At 35.0% G+C, this 14,852-nt stretch overlaps 1 protein-coding gene across 1 annotated transcript; it reads right to left on the bottom strand.

The window, feature by feature from the left end:
- Positions 1-7,986: 7,986 nt before the first annotated feature.
- On the bottom strand, positions 7,987-13,068 carry pax1b (paired box 1b). The gene is made up of 5 exons (XM_048208016.1): positions 12,814-13,068; positions 11,401-12,006; positions 10,613-10,746; positions 9,935-10,133; positions 7,987-8,440 (listed from the first exon to the last, which is right to left on the bottom strand). Exons 1-5 carry the CDS (start codon positions 12,821-12,823, stop codon positions 8,364-8,366), a joined length of 1,026 nt encoding a protein of 341 aa, XP_048063973.1. The 5' UTR covers positions 12,824-13,068; the 3' UTR covers positions 7,987-8,363.
- Positions 13,069-14,852: the final 1,784 nt, after the last annotated feature.

A 14,852-nucleotide genomic window follows, 5' to 3' on the forward strand; every position in this document is an offset into this window, starting at 1 on the left:
GCCTGGCTCAAACACAAGCCACAACTAAAACAAATCCAGCCTCAACTCTCTCTACGCTCTTAAAACTAAAGGTTCTTTATTGGCATTGATGGTTCCATAAAGAACCTTTAACATCCACGGAACCTTTCCATTGGTTCTTTAGATTTTTCAAATGTTCTTCACACTAAGACAAAAATAGTTCTTTTAAGAACTGTTAACTGAAAGGTTCTTTGGGGAAGCAAAAATGGTTAATCGCTGCAAAAAAAAAACCTTTTGGAACCTTTATTTTTAAGAATGTACTGAAGCTCGGCATGACCTCATAAAACCCATCGTTTTTTTATGGACTTCTGGACAATAATTCATATTCTTTAGTATGCTGGGCTTGTAAAAGGTCAGTCGGTCCAGTCATCTTTCAAAGCCAAGCCTGCATATCACCCAAACAAACACAAGAAGTGCTGAGCCCGTAGCCGGATCAGAACCGCAGGCTTCCGCAGCGGCCCGCGTTTATAAGAGCAAACAGAGACTGTTTAGAAGACACAGGCTGGGTTTGAAGACCAAGACGGGCTAAACGACAGAAATAGATGGGCAACACACACACACTTGTATAAGTGCTCAACAAACAGAGTAACCCTAAACTGCTGAGGTCATATGAGCATCCATTAGCTCATTTCCCATGAAGCTCCACATCAGGATGTGTTTGATGAATGGGGAAGTAACTCACTAGTAAAGAAGAGTCATTTTGTGATTTTTTATTTCAATGGTGCATTTGGCGTCAGAGACTTTGAATGACAAACTATAAGGGAAGTCGGGCTCATTTTACCGAACTTGTTCTTTTGAACTCAATGAACTGTAAACAAAAAGATTCACTGATTCATTTGTTTTATGGGGTTTGTGAATAGTGTTTCAACTCACATTAAAACATCTAAATGTATAGCCTGAATGCAATTAAGTTTCTTTGGATAAAAATGTTCGCCAAATGCATAAATGTAAATGTAATTACAAGTAACTCGAGTTATTAGGCCTGGGACAATAAATAGCCTTGATTCATCTCAATTCGTGGATCGATTCTGAGATTTTCCGAATGCATCGCATTCTCTCTTGAATCGATTCTGAGATTAGTTTTTAACAGCAGATGGCGCTCTAGGTTAGTTTTTAACTGCACGCATAAATGCTCGCGCGTTCGGCTATGTACTTGCACCTCAGAATGCTTTAATGACGCGAGATTAATGTAAAAAGCCTACTGCAAACACCCTTGTGATTCACTTCAACCTTTTTGAACTTTATGAATGATTATTTTATATTTCAAGTACAGCTGTTTCTAAAGCACACAGTGCCATCTGCTGTTAAAAACTAAGCTCAGAATCGATTCGAGAGAGAATCGCGATGCATTCGGAAAATCTCAGAAACATCCAGAATCATTTCTCGATTCGCTATTCAACGATTTATTGTCCCAGCCCTACAAGTTATGTAATCAGACTATTTTTTTCAAGTAGCTAACTAGTAAAGTAACACATTAATTTTAAACTTACAACAAAATATCAAAGTTACTTTTTCAAATAAGTAACGCAAGTTACTTTCTTTTCCCATTTATTGACTGACACCTCTTCTGTCGCCATGTTGAGAGAAATCGAGAGTAAGTGCCGAGGTAAACGTGTGTTAACATGGTGGTCATTCTAGACAAGTTCTAGAATGGCCCATTCACACCAAAAAAGATAACTATATTAGCGCCCATATCAGCGGACAATATCGTTCTGTTCATTCTGAGCGCATGTATGTCTGTCACTTTAAATGGTCGAGCTCGTTGCAGCAGGATTCTGGATTCATGGATTTTGATTGGCTGTCGATGTTTTTACCATTCATCAGCTGGAAAAAAAATCATTCTGAAACTGATTCCAATTATATCGTTTCTCTGTGCCATTATCGTTAAAGTTGTGATGGGAACTCTGCTATTCTTTAATATTGAGAATGATTTTAATATTGAGAATGATCTTTATATCGTCATTGTTGTGAAATGCGAGCATATATTTACTCATTTACCTCTTCTCCAGCGTCTTATTGTTCTGTATTCCAGGGGTGTGTTTCCAAAAGCCAACTAGGGTAGCAAGTTCCGTCGTTACAAACACAATTCAACAATTCAACGATACTTTTGGGAAACTCACCTCAGAATGGCAGCACAGCTGAAAGGCTTGTTTGTTTGAACTGCGCCCTCTACTGTACAGGCGTGAGGCTTATTTCACTTTTGGTGTGAAAGGGCCTTTGTTGTTATAAAAACAAACAAACAAACAGCCCAGCCCAGATGAGAAACACGAACGCAAAAGTAACGTAACACACTACTTTCCATAAAAAGTAACTAAGTAACGCAATTAGTTACTTTATAGGGAGTAATGTAGTATTGTAATGCATTACTTTTAAAAGTAACTTTCCCCAAAACGGTGTAAATCTAAATAAGATCAAACACTTATGATTTTGGATTCGACAGAATCAGTCTTATTTGCGATTCACTTGTCTGATTCATTAAACATTACTGATTTAAATTAATGATTCGTTTGCGAACCGCACATATATGACAAACTGATTTTATATCCAAACTAAAAGGTTTTTTCATTGACATCAAGTTCTGTAAGTACAAAATTTAGGCCCAAAAATATTCAATAATTTAGTTTTTATTTTTAATAATAAAATTATATTTTATTTTATTTGTAAATGTCTTTATTTATTATGTTTTAAATAACCAACAATTCACTATACAAAACACTTTGTATTCAGCACGAGACATGTTCACTCTCATTAAACCGGTATTTAATGGCACATTTTTTATTTTACTTGAGGAGTTTTGTTCATGGTTTTTGAAGATAAGGGCTTGTCACGCAACCTGTCCATGTTGAATCAAAATACTGAAGAGTTTTATTGGACACAAAACCTTTGACGTCAGCAACAACAAAAGATATGGAAGTGTTTCCTCCTCCCTTTTAAAATTTGATAAGCCTATTTATTTTTTATCCTAACAATTCACAATAATATAGCCACCCATCAGCTGGTCCATGAGATCAACAGTATAGTTTCACTGTTAAGGACTGAGTAAGACTGTTTGAGGAACCATATGATGCTGTTTTGTTTGTGTATTTGAATAGTGCATGTGGTGTTGAATGTGTGTGGTGCTTGTGAATGAGCGTGTGATAGGTAGTCCTACCCATTAGACAGCAGTAAGGCAGGAGACGTCAGGCTGTGGTTTCACGCTCCGACTGTACAGTGCATCTCACGGCGCCTGCTGTCTGCGCTGCTCTGACTGAGACATTCAAACCCTGTGGCCTGAAATAGAGCTAATCGTGTTTGACTTGGACAAGATTAATGACGTTCTGAGGTGTGGAGGACAATCATAACTAACAAAAGTCAAATCTAGTTCTTCACAACAAAACATGTACTCATAATACCCCATAATTACCTTCAGGTTTTGACATTTGTCTCTTCTTGTGATGCTGTGAGCGTGTTCCATCATCATCATCAACAAGAAAATTAGGATTTTCTGTATGATTATGTCTGAGACGTGGATTAAGACGTTTAAAGATGTGATGTATTTCTTTACCAGCTCTTTGTTTGCCTGCAAAGTCTTAAAATAACACAATGATATGAATATCATCATGCTTTAAACTCTTTTGTATACAATGGGGTCCATTTCATTTCATGTGTGAGACATTCTATTTGATTTCTCGAATTTAATACAAATGTTTTCATAACAAATGATATTATCAGGAGTTATCTGACACGTTCAATTAATCAAAAGTGACAGTAAAACATTTATAATGTTACAACAGATTTATATTTCAAATAAATGCTGTTCGTTGAGCTTTCTTTTCAACAAATAATCTTGGGGGGAAAAATCTGTCACAATTTTCTTAAAAAATATGAAGCAGCACAACTGTTTGCAGCATAAGCAGCATGATCAGCATGATTTGTGAAGGATCATGTGACCAGAGGTGTAAAGACTACCTGAAAACCATACTTGACTAAATGTACTGATACCTTACAGTGAAAATGACCAATACGATTTGCTTAAAAGTCAAATCCCAGGTTTCACAGACAAGGCTTAAACTAGTCCCAGACTAAAATGCATGTTTGAGCTGTTAACTGAAAGTGTATGATGCCAGTAAAAAACAAGAAACGGGTTATTTGTGAGGAGAGCGATCATGTGTTTATTTTCTAAAATCCAACTAAAATTGAACACCTCAAAACTGCAACAGGCTAGGTCAAGGTTGACACAACAGCCTCTTAAACGTCAAACTCTCAAGTCTCAGTTAAGCTCAAGTGCTCAAAAAGGCCACAAGTAAACTATCCTTCAAAAAGGCCTCTTCAATATAATGGATCAATAAAATAATATTAAGTAAAATTAACTGGTCAAAGTCTTCTTACACTGGAGGTGCTGGATTCGGACCTCATCTCAAATATAAAACACCTGCGATTCACCACTGATGCACTCACATTCGTGTCATCTTGACAAGTTCGATTGAGTAAGGGCAAAACGCTCAAGATATAGTACCTTCAGTGCTGTAGATGGCGATATCGCTTCTTTTGTAGCAGAAATAAACTGCTGCAGAAAAAGTTAGGTGGCATGAAAAATGTATTACTGGGAGTATAGAGTACCCTACATATTCTTATTCAAAGTTTTGCTAATATATTTATTATATTTTTGCTAATAAAAAGATACTTGAGTCCTACAGTAACTAAATACTTTACACAACAGCATGTGGCACTGAAGACTGGAGTAATGATGCTGCAAATTCAGCTTTGATCACAGGAATAAATTACATTTTACAAATATATTAAAACAGTTATATTAAATTAATTATATTTCACAATATTAATGTTTTTCCGTATGACTGTTTTTTGCATCTTGGTGAGCATAAAATACTTTTTTTACACACAAAAAAGGGGTGGAAAAAGAAAAAACGTTCTAACCCCAAACTTTTGAACAAAATTATCATTGTTTATATTCTTGTATTTGTTTTATTTTAATATGGGAAATTTTTATATATATATATATATATATATATATATATATATATATATATATATATATATATATATATATATAAACAACCCAAGTTGGGTTGAAAATGGACAAACCCATGTCACAGAACCCTTGTTTCCCTGGACTTCATTTCCCAAGATCCTCCTGTTCTCCACACCTGCACTCACTTCCCTCGTCAGTTCCTCATCAGCACTCATCACCTGCACCTGGACTCTATTGTCTGCTCTCCTATATATTGCACTCACTCCCTGCACTCCTTGTCCGTTCTCTGTTTATGTTAAGGTTATGTTTGGTGTTTCCTTGCCTTTGTTTGATTAAAGCTCTATGTTATTGTGGAAATCCGTATCTGCCTCATCTCTACACCACCATACCGTAACAACCCAGTGATTGGGTTGTTTTTACCCAGCAGTTGGGTTAAATGTTTGCCCAACCTGCTGGGTCGTTTTTATTGAACTCAACTATTGTTTAAAAATTACTGTATTGCTTGCTTAAAATGAACCCAAAGTATGTTGGAAATTAACATTTATTAATGTTTAATAATTAAACAATAAACATTTATTAAATTGCTCATTAATAAATGTTCACCTTTTGATTATTATTATTATTGCCTCTAGTAATTTTTTTAATCAGATTTTTAATTTTCAACATATTTGGCTTCATTTTAAGCCAGACATAGTCATGGGTTAAATAAAACTACCCAGTATGTTGGTCAAACATTTAACCCAACCACTGGGTTTGTCCATATTCAACCAAACTTGGGTTGTTTTTAACCCAGCATTTTTTTTAGAGAGAGAGAGAGAGAGAGAGAGAGAGTGTGTGTGTGTGTGTGTGTGTGTGTATATATCTATATATATATATATATATATATATATATATACAGTCATAACTTTGTTTTATATTTTTCAAAACCCTAAAACTGTTTATTTCCAGATTATTATTATTATTTTTAATCTAGATTTCCAATGAAGTTTCAGACCTTTTTGTACCACTTTATGTGAATCATATGAATGACATTGACTGACTGATGTAAATCTTCATTGCATCACTTTGACTGCTGGGACACAGACAGGAACATACTGGAACTCAATGCAATTTATTTTGCATTTTAGCTTATTGATCATAAAACACTGGTTCACTGATCTGAGCCATTATTGAGCTTCTTATTGGCTCAAGTCATCTCGGAGTAGAGAGCTTCAACACCCTCATTCTGACCGAGATGTTTGCAACTGGACTGTTACATCTCACATTACCAGACATGCCTGAGCTAACAAGAGTTAAGCTCTGAATAAGTGAGAAAGAAGAAGCTCAAGACGGGACAGATAAGGTTCGCTCCGATCAAAGCATTCTGCTAACAGGAGCTGGATGATAAAAAGTTTACCCACGGTTATAATGACCATCTTTTTCCAGGATATAGTTGTTTTCAGGGTGTGCCTTGTTTTATTTGATATCTCTGTGTAAATATAGCATTGCAAGTGATGCATATGCTTATATCTACATGCATGGTGTTGAAATCTGCAATTAAACGTTTGGATATTCTTGTACACATATTTGAGTCTGTGTTTATTTTATTTAACAGTGCATATTAACTCGAATAATGTGATCTACACCTCACCCTTTAACAAATGTTCAAATGACTTAATTTAGCTTTAATTATGAATCCAAGCAGTTGCCTTGTCCTAAAAGTAAACCAGATGTTCAACACATTTCAGTGTAACTTCATCTGACAGACACGAGTATCAAACAGTTTCACTAATAATAATAATTAAAAGACATCGCGGGATTTTGAAGTGCTGGATTCAGTTTAGCAAAAACGCTAAAAAATCGCTAAAACGTCAAAAGCAAATCCTCAATTTTTGGTTTTCATATTATAGCCTAATTATAATTATCATTAATGTTATTTAAAAAGAAAGAAAAGAAAATCGAACAACTACACTTAAAAAAAAAATGCTGGGTTGAAAACAAACCAAGTTGGGTTGAAAATGGACAAACCCAGTGATTGGGTTGTTTTAACCCAGCGGTTGGGTTAAATGTTTTCCTAACCTGCTGGGTAATTTTATTTAACTCAGCTATTGTTTAAAAATGACTGTATTCCTTGCTTAAAATGAACCTAAAATATGTTAGAAATATAACATTTATTAAAAGTATAATAATTATAAGATAAACACTTACTAATTTGCTTATTAATAAATTTACACCTAATTATGTGTCTGATTTTTAATTTCAACCTATTTTGGGTTCATTTTAAGCCAGACATGTAGTCATTTTTAATCGATAGTTGGGTTAAATAAAACTGGCCAGCAGGTCAAACATTTAACCCAACCGCTGGGTTAAAACCAACCCAATCGCTGGGTTTATCCATTTTCAACCCAACTTGGGTTGTATTTAACCCAGCATTTTTTAGAGAGTAACAAGTAGAAAGCTGAAATTACATGCTGAATGAATAAAATTATAAATTAACACCAATAAAACAATGTAGTATAGCAAATCGAAGTAAATTTGAGTTTTTTAGGTTTTTATTTTCAATAAAATTCAAGACCATTAACAATAAGGTTAAAATTGTACAAAACAAATACAACAATTTCACAAATATTCCGTATACCTGTCAGGAAAAATGGATGCATTTTCGTTTATTCTCCTTCGTTCTTTCAAATTTTGATCTATTATTTAATAGTTGTTAACCCTACTATATTTTCATTTGTTTTGTGTATTTATTTAGCATAGATATGCATTCGTTTGCATTCGTTACTCGCTAAAAACTGCTATTTTTATAAAGTAATTTAGTAGTGACATTATTCATATATGCATCTTTAACATTTAATGTCACCTAAATGGACCTGTGACGACAGTTTGAGCATCGTCTATCTGTTTATTCGGTTTTTAGTCACGTGAACAAACATTGACAGCGAAATCCCACATAATCTCTCTGTAAACATGTTATCTGTGACTGTTGAGTAGAAATCATCCATAGAATAGAAAGACAGTTCACTTTTGACATGCCTTTATTAAGCAGAAATGAATTTATAAAAATAGATATATGTACCAACTCAATAGGTCATTCAATATCATACAGACACGAAAATGCAATGACACGGACAGTTTCATTTCAGTTCCATATGGCGAATGACTCTAACAATATTGCTTTATAACTAGAAAAATCGCAGTCCATTTATAACAACAGCCTGACGCTAAATTTATTTGCACCAACGAACAAGAAAAAAAAATCTACTGCAAATATTGCAGAAATCCTCTGTGGCTTCTCTCCACAGCTTCAGATCCCACTTTTCCATAATGGTGTGAAACATTCAGGAGTGTTTTATCCAGAAGAGTGTTTGATGAAGAGATGAGCTGTTTTCTCTGATTATGACTCTGAGAGTCCATGAACGGCGCTCAGACTCTCGTGCTGGTGTTTGCTCACTGGACTCTTTCTTCCTACAGCTGGAGCCAAAAGACACGAGTGTTTATGAAGCAAACATGTAAATGAGCCTTTCAGCTGAGTAACTTCCTTTACAATGTCACTGTGACCTACACTGTCATTTTTTGGGGGGTAAAATATGGCAGCTGATGTATGCATTCAAACTGGCGACATGAAAACAGAAAGAAACACGCTCAGAGTAACACAGGAATTAATGCATTAAACTATGCATTCAACTGAATTGCATTAAAATGCATTAAACTAAATGGCATAAAATGCAATATAAAACACTTCAGTACACATATAAATAATAAAATTGTTAATAAAATATAAACAAATATAATGGTTTACGTTGAAAATTCATGCCACAACTGATTATGTTTTACACTCTAAAAATATTCAGCTATGACATATATATGACAAAAATATTGCTAGGTTAAAAACAAAGTTGGGTTGGAAATTGGCAGTTGGCTTGTTTTAACCCAGCGATTGGGTTAAATGTTTGCCCAATGTGCTGGGCAGTTTTATTTAACTCAACTATTGTTTAAAAATGACTATATGACTGGCTTAAAATAAACCTAAAATAGGTTGGAAATTAAAAATCAGACACATAATTACTAGAGACAACAATAATAAGGTGAACATTTATTAATAAGCAATTTAATTGTTTAATTATTATTCATTAAACTTATTAATAAATGCTAATTTATTAAACCTATTAATTTCCAACATATTTTGGGTTAAATCAAATAAAACTACCCAGCAGGTTGGGCAAACATTTAACCCAACCGCTGGGTTAAAACAACCCAATCATTTGTTTGTCCATTTTCAATCCAACTTGAGTTGTTTTTAGAGTGTACTAGCTAAAAGCATATCAGCATGATTTCCTAACAATATAGACTTACTCTAATATTTAAAAATTCATTTTTTTTTTATTGTATAGTACATGTATTGTTTTTATATAGTATCTATTATAGGCGCATTAAAATAATATAGTCTCATTTGATGAAGTTTGCATAATTAATTCTCTTATATTGTGAAGCTGCTTAGAAACAATTTCTATTTCTACACTAAAGGACTTCTATTGCACAAGTTATGTTTACAAAAAAAAAAAAAAAAAAATACTGCAGCGTTTTTACATTCTTAATTCTTTTCAGTTTAAGTTGCTGTTTTGTAGGTTATTGCATACTTTCGCAATTCTTCTAAACATTTGTTTTGGTAACACTTCACATCATAACATTAGTTAATGTATTAACCAAACTAACAATGAGCAATACATACAGTGTTTAGTAATCTTTGTTAATACAGTCATTCATTGTTTGTACATGTTAGTTCAGATTAACTAATGTTAACAGATACAACCTGGTTTTAATAATGTATGAGTAATTGTTGACGTAAATATTCACTAAGTATTGCTCATTCTTAATTCGTGTTAACTGATTAAATTTTTCCAGTTATTTCTTGTTTTTGTTTTTGTTTTCATTTCAACAGGTTTTAGTATTCAGGTGTGATCTTACCTTCTCGAGGCGTGTTTTTGAAGGATATGGCGCTGTGCAGGTTCGGGCTCTGTATCATGGACCCGCTGTTGGGATGGGTGAGGCTCGCGCCCTGAGACTGCCAGTGCCCGTAGTTACCCGCGTGCCCACCGTAAACTCCGTACTGATTAGTGGCGGAGTACGCGCACGCAGGAACATACCCCGATAAATTTGATGAAGCCTGAAAATTAAATTAAATGTATAATTCATCATCTTGATAGATCATTTATAACTTTTATTTTATAACTATGCACCAAAAAGAACGTCAAAGAAGAGGTTAATTAAACAAAACAAACAGAAAATTAAATTAAATAACATGCTAGATGAGATCTAAATAATACCGCATTTTTTAATTTGACAAAGCAATTTTAAAAAAAGAGATTATGAAAATTAAAAGCAACAAGATCTCGCCACTTTTATAAATAAAGGTTCTTTATTGGCATCTATGGTTCCATGAAGAACGAAAAGGTTCTTTATAGTGCTTCTTTAAATGGTTCTGAAAGGTTCTTTGTGGAACCCAAAATGGTTCTTTTATGACATCACTGAAAAGAAAACTTTTATTTTTTGTGAGCGCCTGCTTATATTGTGAACAAAAACGGAAATTAAACATGTGATTGTGTAAATGATGCACATAAATAAACCAATAAATTAAAAGTTCACCTGCGTGTACTTGATGTCACTTTCTATAGGAGGTTTCTCGATCCCGTTGACTCCGTGCACGGAAGGAAATGAAGGTCTGTTAACACCCGTCCAGTCCTCCATTTTCGGCTGATAACTCTCTGTTCCAGCAATGGCTGTAAAATAATTCATTCAACACGCATTTAAATATTTTCAGCTGCATCACATTAACAACAACAGCAATAAAAGATTATGATTTCACGATGATGCATTTTGAGATAGAGCTGAATAGAATTGAATTACGATAAACAATTGAACTTTTTGGCTCAGACTGAAAAATGATGGTCTTCTCGTTATAATGCAAACAACATTCGTCAGATTTAGAAACCCAATAAATCCATTGTCAGAGTATTGTAAGAGCGGTTGATTTTTCTTTAGTCTGCGCATCATTTAAACGCCAAATTCAGCTCAGCAGAAGCTCACCGTGATGCCAGGAAAAACTTATGCTTTAAGAAGAACTTAAACACTGATCTAAAGAAGCTATAATATTATATTAGAAGCTGATCTGAGTGCATCCGGTACATAAATTATTTCCAGAAAACACATTATCTCACACCACTTCATCCATCTTCAAAAATGTCATAAAAACACGCTGTCAGTCCCTGACAATATTTCGCCAAATACAAGAACTTTTGTTGGATGACAGTTGGACAAAAATAGCTGATAAATGAACATGAATAGGCCTATTCTAATCAATCGAATCAGAATCATGCATTGCGCGTAAAATTGTACCAAACTTTTACGCGGCGTCGATAAGAAGGTGCGATTACCTGAGGGGTCCATGAAAGCCCGTATTCCTAATATGTTGCTGACGGTGTGCACTGAGGGCCAGGCCCGGGACAGGCTGACAGACACCGCCGGAGGACTGCCCAGTTTGGACCCGGTGGGAGACATGGCGTTCGGGTATGGGTATGAATACACGGGATTATATGAGATCTGCGGTGGAGAGGGTTTGCTGTCGTACTGACTCGGCTGAGACAGGTTCCCGATCTTGTTTCTTAAAATGCGACTGATGGAGCTCACAGACGGAACATTATATTTGTCACACACTCCGTCCGCCAGCAGTCTGTCGCGTATTTCCCAAGCAAATATTCCAGGATCGCCCTGTTTATAATCCCTTATGCTCTTCACCACGTTTGGCGTCGTGACCCGGGGTTTACTCCCACCGATAGCACCGGGTAAAATGGAGCCGGTCTCGTTGTATCTGGCTAGGATTTTGCTCACGCAGCCATGAGAGACACGGAGCTGGCGACTTATGTCACACGGCCTGATTCCGAGCTGCGCCAGTTCGACGATTCGGATCCGGATCGCATTGGGAAGAGGCCGACCGTTGACAAACACACCGCCGAGCTGGTTCACCTCCCCGTACGTCTGATCTGCAACAACAATGAATGCTGTGTATTCATCATATACATCATATACACTCTGAAAAACATGAAGCTTCTTTATTGGCTTCGATGGTTCCATGAAGAACTTTCAACATCCATGGAATCTTTACATTCTTTTTAAGGTTCTTTAGATTTTTAAAAAGTTCTTCACTCTAAGAAAAAAAGAACTGATCGAAGGTTCTTTGGGGAACCGATAATGCTTCTTCTATGGGATCGCTGTGAAAACCCCCTTTTTGAGCCTTTATTTTTAAAACTGTACAGTTTAGTTTTTATAGCCTACCATCATTTTTTCTATATTCTACAATTTTATCTTGCATTGCGGCGTTTGCCTAAATTAAAAGATCAAAATAATAATAATAAATAAAATAAATAAATTCTCCATGATTTAACAAAGAATCTTTTATAATCTATTATTATATTATGAACTATTTTACTGAATGGTTTCTTTAAAATTAAAGGCTGTTCTTCTCTTTAAAAACAACAGGGAATTGGGGAACAAATGAAATATACGGACAAAGACTTGTTGACAAAAAGATTAAGATTTAGGCTATTTTTAAGGCCTAGGCCTACTTATCTAATTTATTTAATATTTAGATGTCTAAGAGGTGAATTCAGGCTGATTGGGACACTTTTTGGCATTGAGATGACTGGGAAAAAGTGTCCCAACCTGAATTCACCCCTCTATGAAAAGTGCACGCATCTACAATCATTTGATCGGTGTGGATGCATCGAATTATTATTATTAATTATATTTTCTATTCCTGACTATGCAGTAACAGATCAAGAGGAACTTACCCATTTGCATAGTGATATTTCCCTACAGTGGTTGTGCTCCTTTAACCTTTAACTGCGCTGCTGTGGTCTCGTGCAGCATTGGAGAGGTTTCCCGTGTCTCCCGTTAGGACTGCCCTCTTCTTCTTCTTCTTTTTTTATGGCTGAAGTGTCTGAGTTTAGGACTGAGCAGGTTTTTACAGTAATCTTTGATCCACTTGAGAAACTATACGTCCGTCCAGCAGACTGGCTCGTGCGCTCAATTCGACGCGTCACAAGCGTCAATCACACGAGACAGCGCGTGACTCCGCCCCGATCCTCATCATCTGCCCCTTCACGGATATGTTCAGCTTAAAAATGCACTTTTTTAGAAGTGACTGTATGCAAGGCTAACTGAAAAGTGTGCTGTTTTAATATAATCAAATTTTAAAATGTAAGTGCGAAGTTATCTCAAGAACAGACTGTAAAGATCTAAAAGTTTAAATTCTATAAACTTAATAAATAAGCTTTGTATTAAAGCATATGTAAACTTTAGGACTTATACAATTATCCTGATGATATCTTCAAATTAACAATAAAACTGTATAATATAATTGTATAAAATAATATATATAATAAACTTTTATATTGTCAAAACAGGCGCACTGTATAAAAGTTTTGTTGATTTTTTTTTTTTTAAACATTTTTAAAGTGGTGAAAGAGGAAGAAGAAAAAAACGTGTGGTGCCAAAGTTACAACCTGCAATTATAAGTTTATTGCACCTTTCCCACTATATAGGCTACTTTGAATTTAATTGCAAAGTTGGAACTCTGAAAACAAATAGCCTAAGCCATATAATCGAATAACAGGCTTCAGATATGCCTATAGTTATTAATGCAATGTCAGTGGAGGGAAACTAAGATGTGATGTTATTTACACGAAAAAATGACTGCATTAATTGTCACAAACGCAGTGGGAATTTAGTCTCGACTTCTTAAGTATGGCAGCACCGCCATCTTATGGTTAATTCAGGAATTACACGCATTAAGAGAAAATTAATCTGCCTTTTGTTTTTGTTTAATATAATTTATTTATTTAAATAAAGGGGGCTCAAAAATTCATTACACGTCGTTTTATTGGGTGTATTTGTCTGCATTTCGCAGAAAATACTAAATTAATTGTACTGTAATTAAACATTATTTTTTGTATATTGTATAAACATATATTGTTTTGTTAAGTAAACACGTGAAATTGTGGTTTAACAAACATCCGATATGGATTTTTTAAAAAATATAAACGTTGAATCGGTACAGGGACAAAACATTGTCTACTTGTACGAGACATGTAAAGGCCAATTGTGACATAGGTCACCGCAAGGAATATATATTATATATTTATATAGTTTCAAAAGAGGTTTAGGCCTATTTATTTTGACTGACTTACTGACGAGAAAATAATAGCCTACAATGAATTAAGGAATAAACGAAAATGCTTAGCTTATTACGTTAAAAAAGAGAGAACGTGTGAGCAGCACTCATGACCGGCAGTGGCGTAATTTATCCAGTAGGTGGAGTGCTGATAAAAGTTGTTTTCTTGACAGCATATCAACTCAACCATTGCTCTTACTATTCTTCTACTTTCATTTACTTTTTTCTTTGCTGAACCTTTATTTCAGACCTTTATATCACACACACACACACACACACACACACACACACACACACACACACACACACACACACACACACACCTTCAGTACTGTCATTCATTGACTCACAGCACAGTTTTATATCTAAATACCAGAGGCGCCAAACTGAAGGTTTTTAAAGGCCTCTGAGTTGAACCGCCCATCTCATTAATTAACCCAACCTATGTCATTTAAAGGTGCCCTAGAGTTAAAAATTGAATTTATCTTGGCATAGTTAAATAACAAGAGTTCAGTACATGGAAATGACATACAGTGAGTGTCAAACTCAATTGTTTCCTCCTTCTTATATAAATCTCATTTGTTTAAAAGACCTCCGGAAAACAGGCGAATCTCAACATAACACCGACTGTTACGTAACAGTCAGGATCATTAATAT

This window comes from Megalobrama amblycephala, linkage group LG11, assembly GCF_018812025.1.
Source record: "Megalobrama amblycephala isolate DHTTF-2021 linkage group LG11, ASM1881202v1, whole genome shotgun sequence".
NCBI classification, from domain to species: Eukaryota; Metazoa; Chordata; class Actinopteri; order Cypriniformes; family Xenocyprididae; genus Megalobrama; species Megalobrama amblycephala.

Bases quoted from the DNA above. Each gene is read 5' to 3' on its own strand.
- pax1b (XM_048208016.1), bottom strand. The intron at 10,747-11,400 runs GTAATCGCACCT...ATTATTTTACAG, and splicing joins GGCTTTCATGGACCCCTCAG to CCATTGCTGGAACAGAGAGT. The intron at 10,134-10,612 runs GTGAACTTTTAA...TTTAATTTTCAG, and splicing joins GTGACATCAAGTACACGCAG to GCTTCATCAAATTTATCGGG.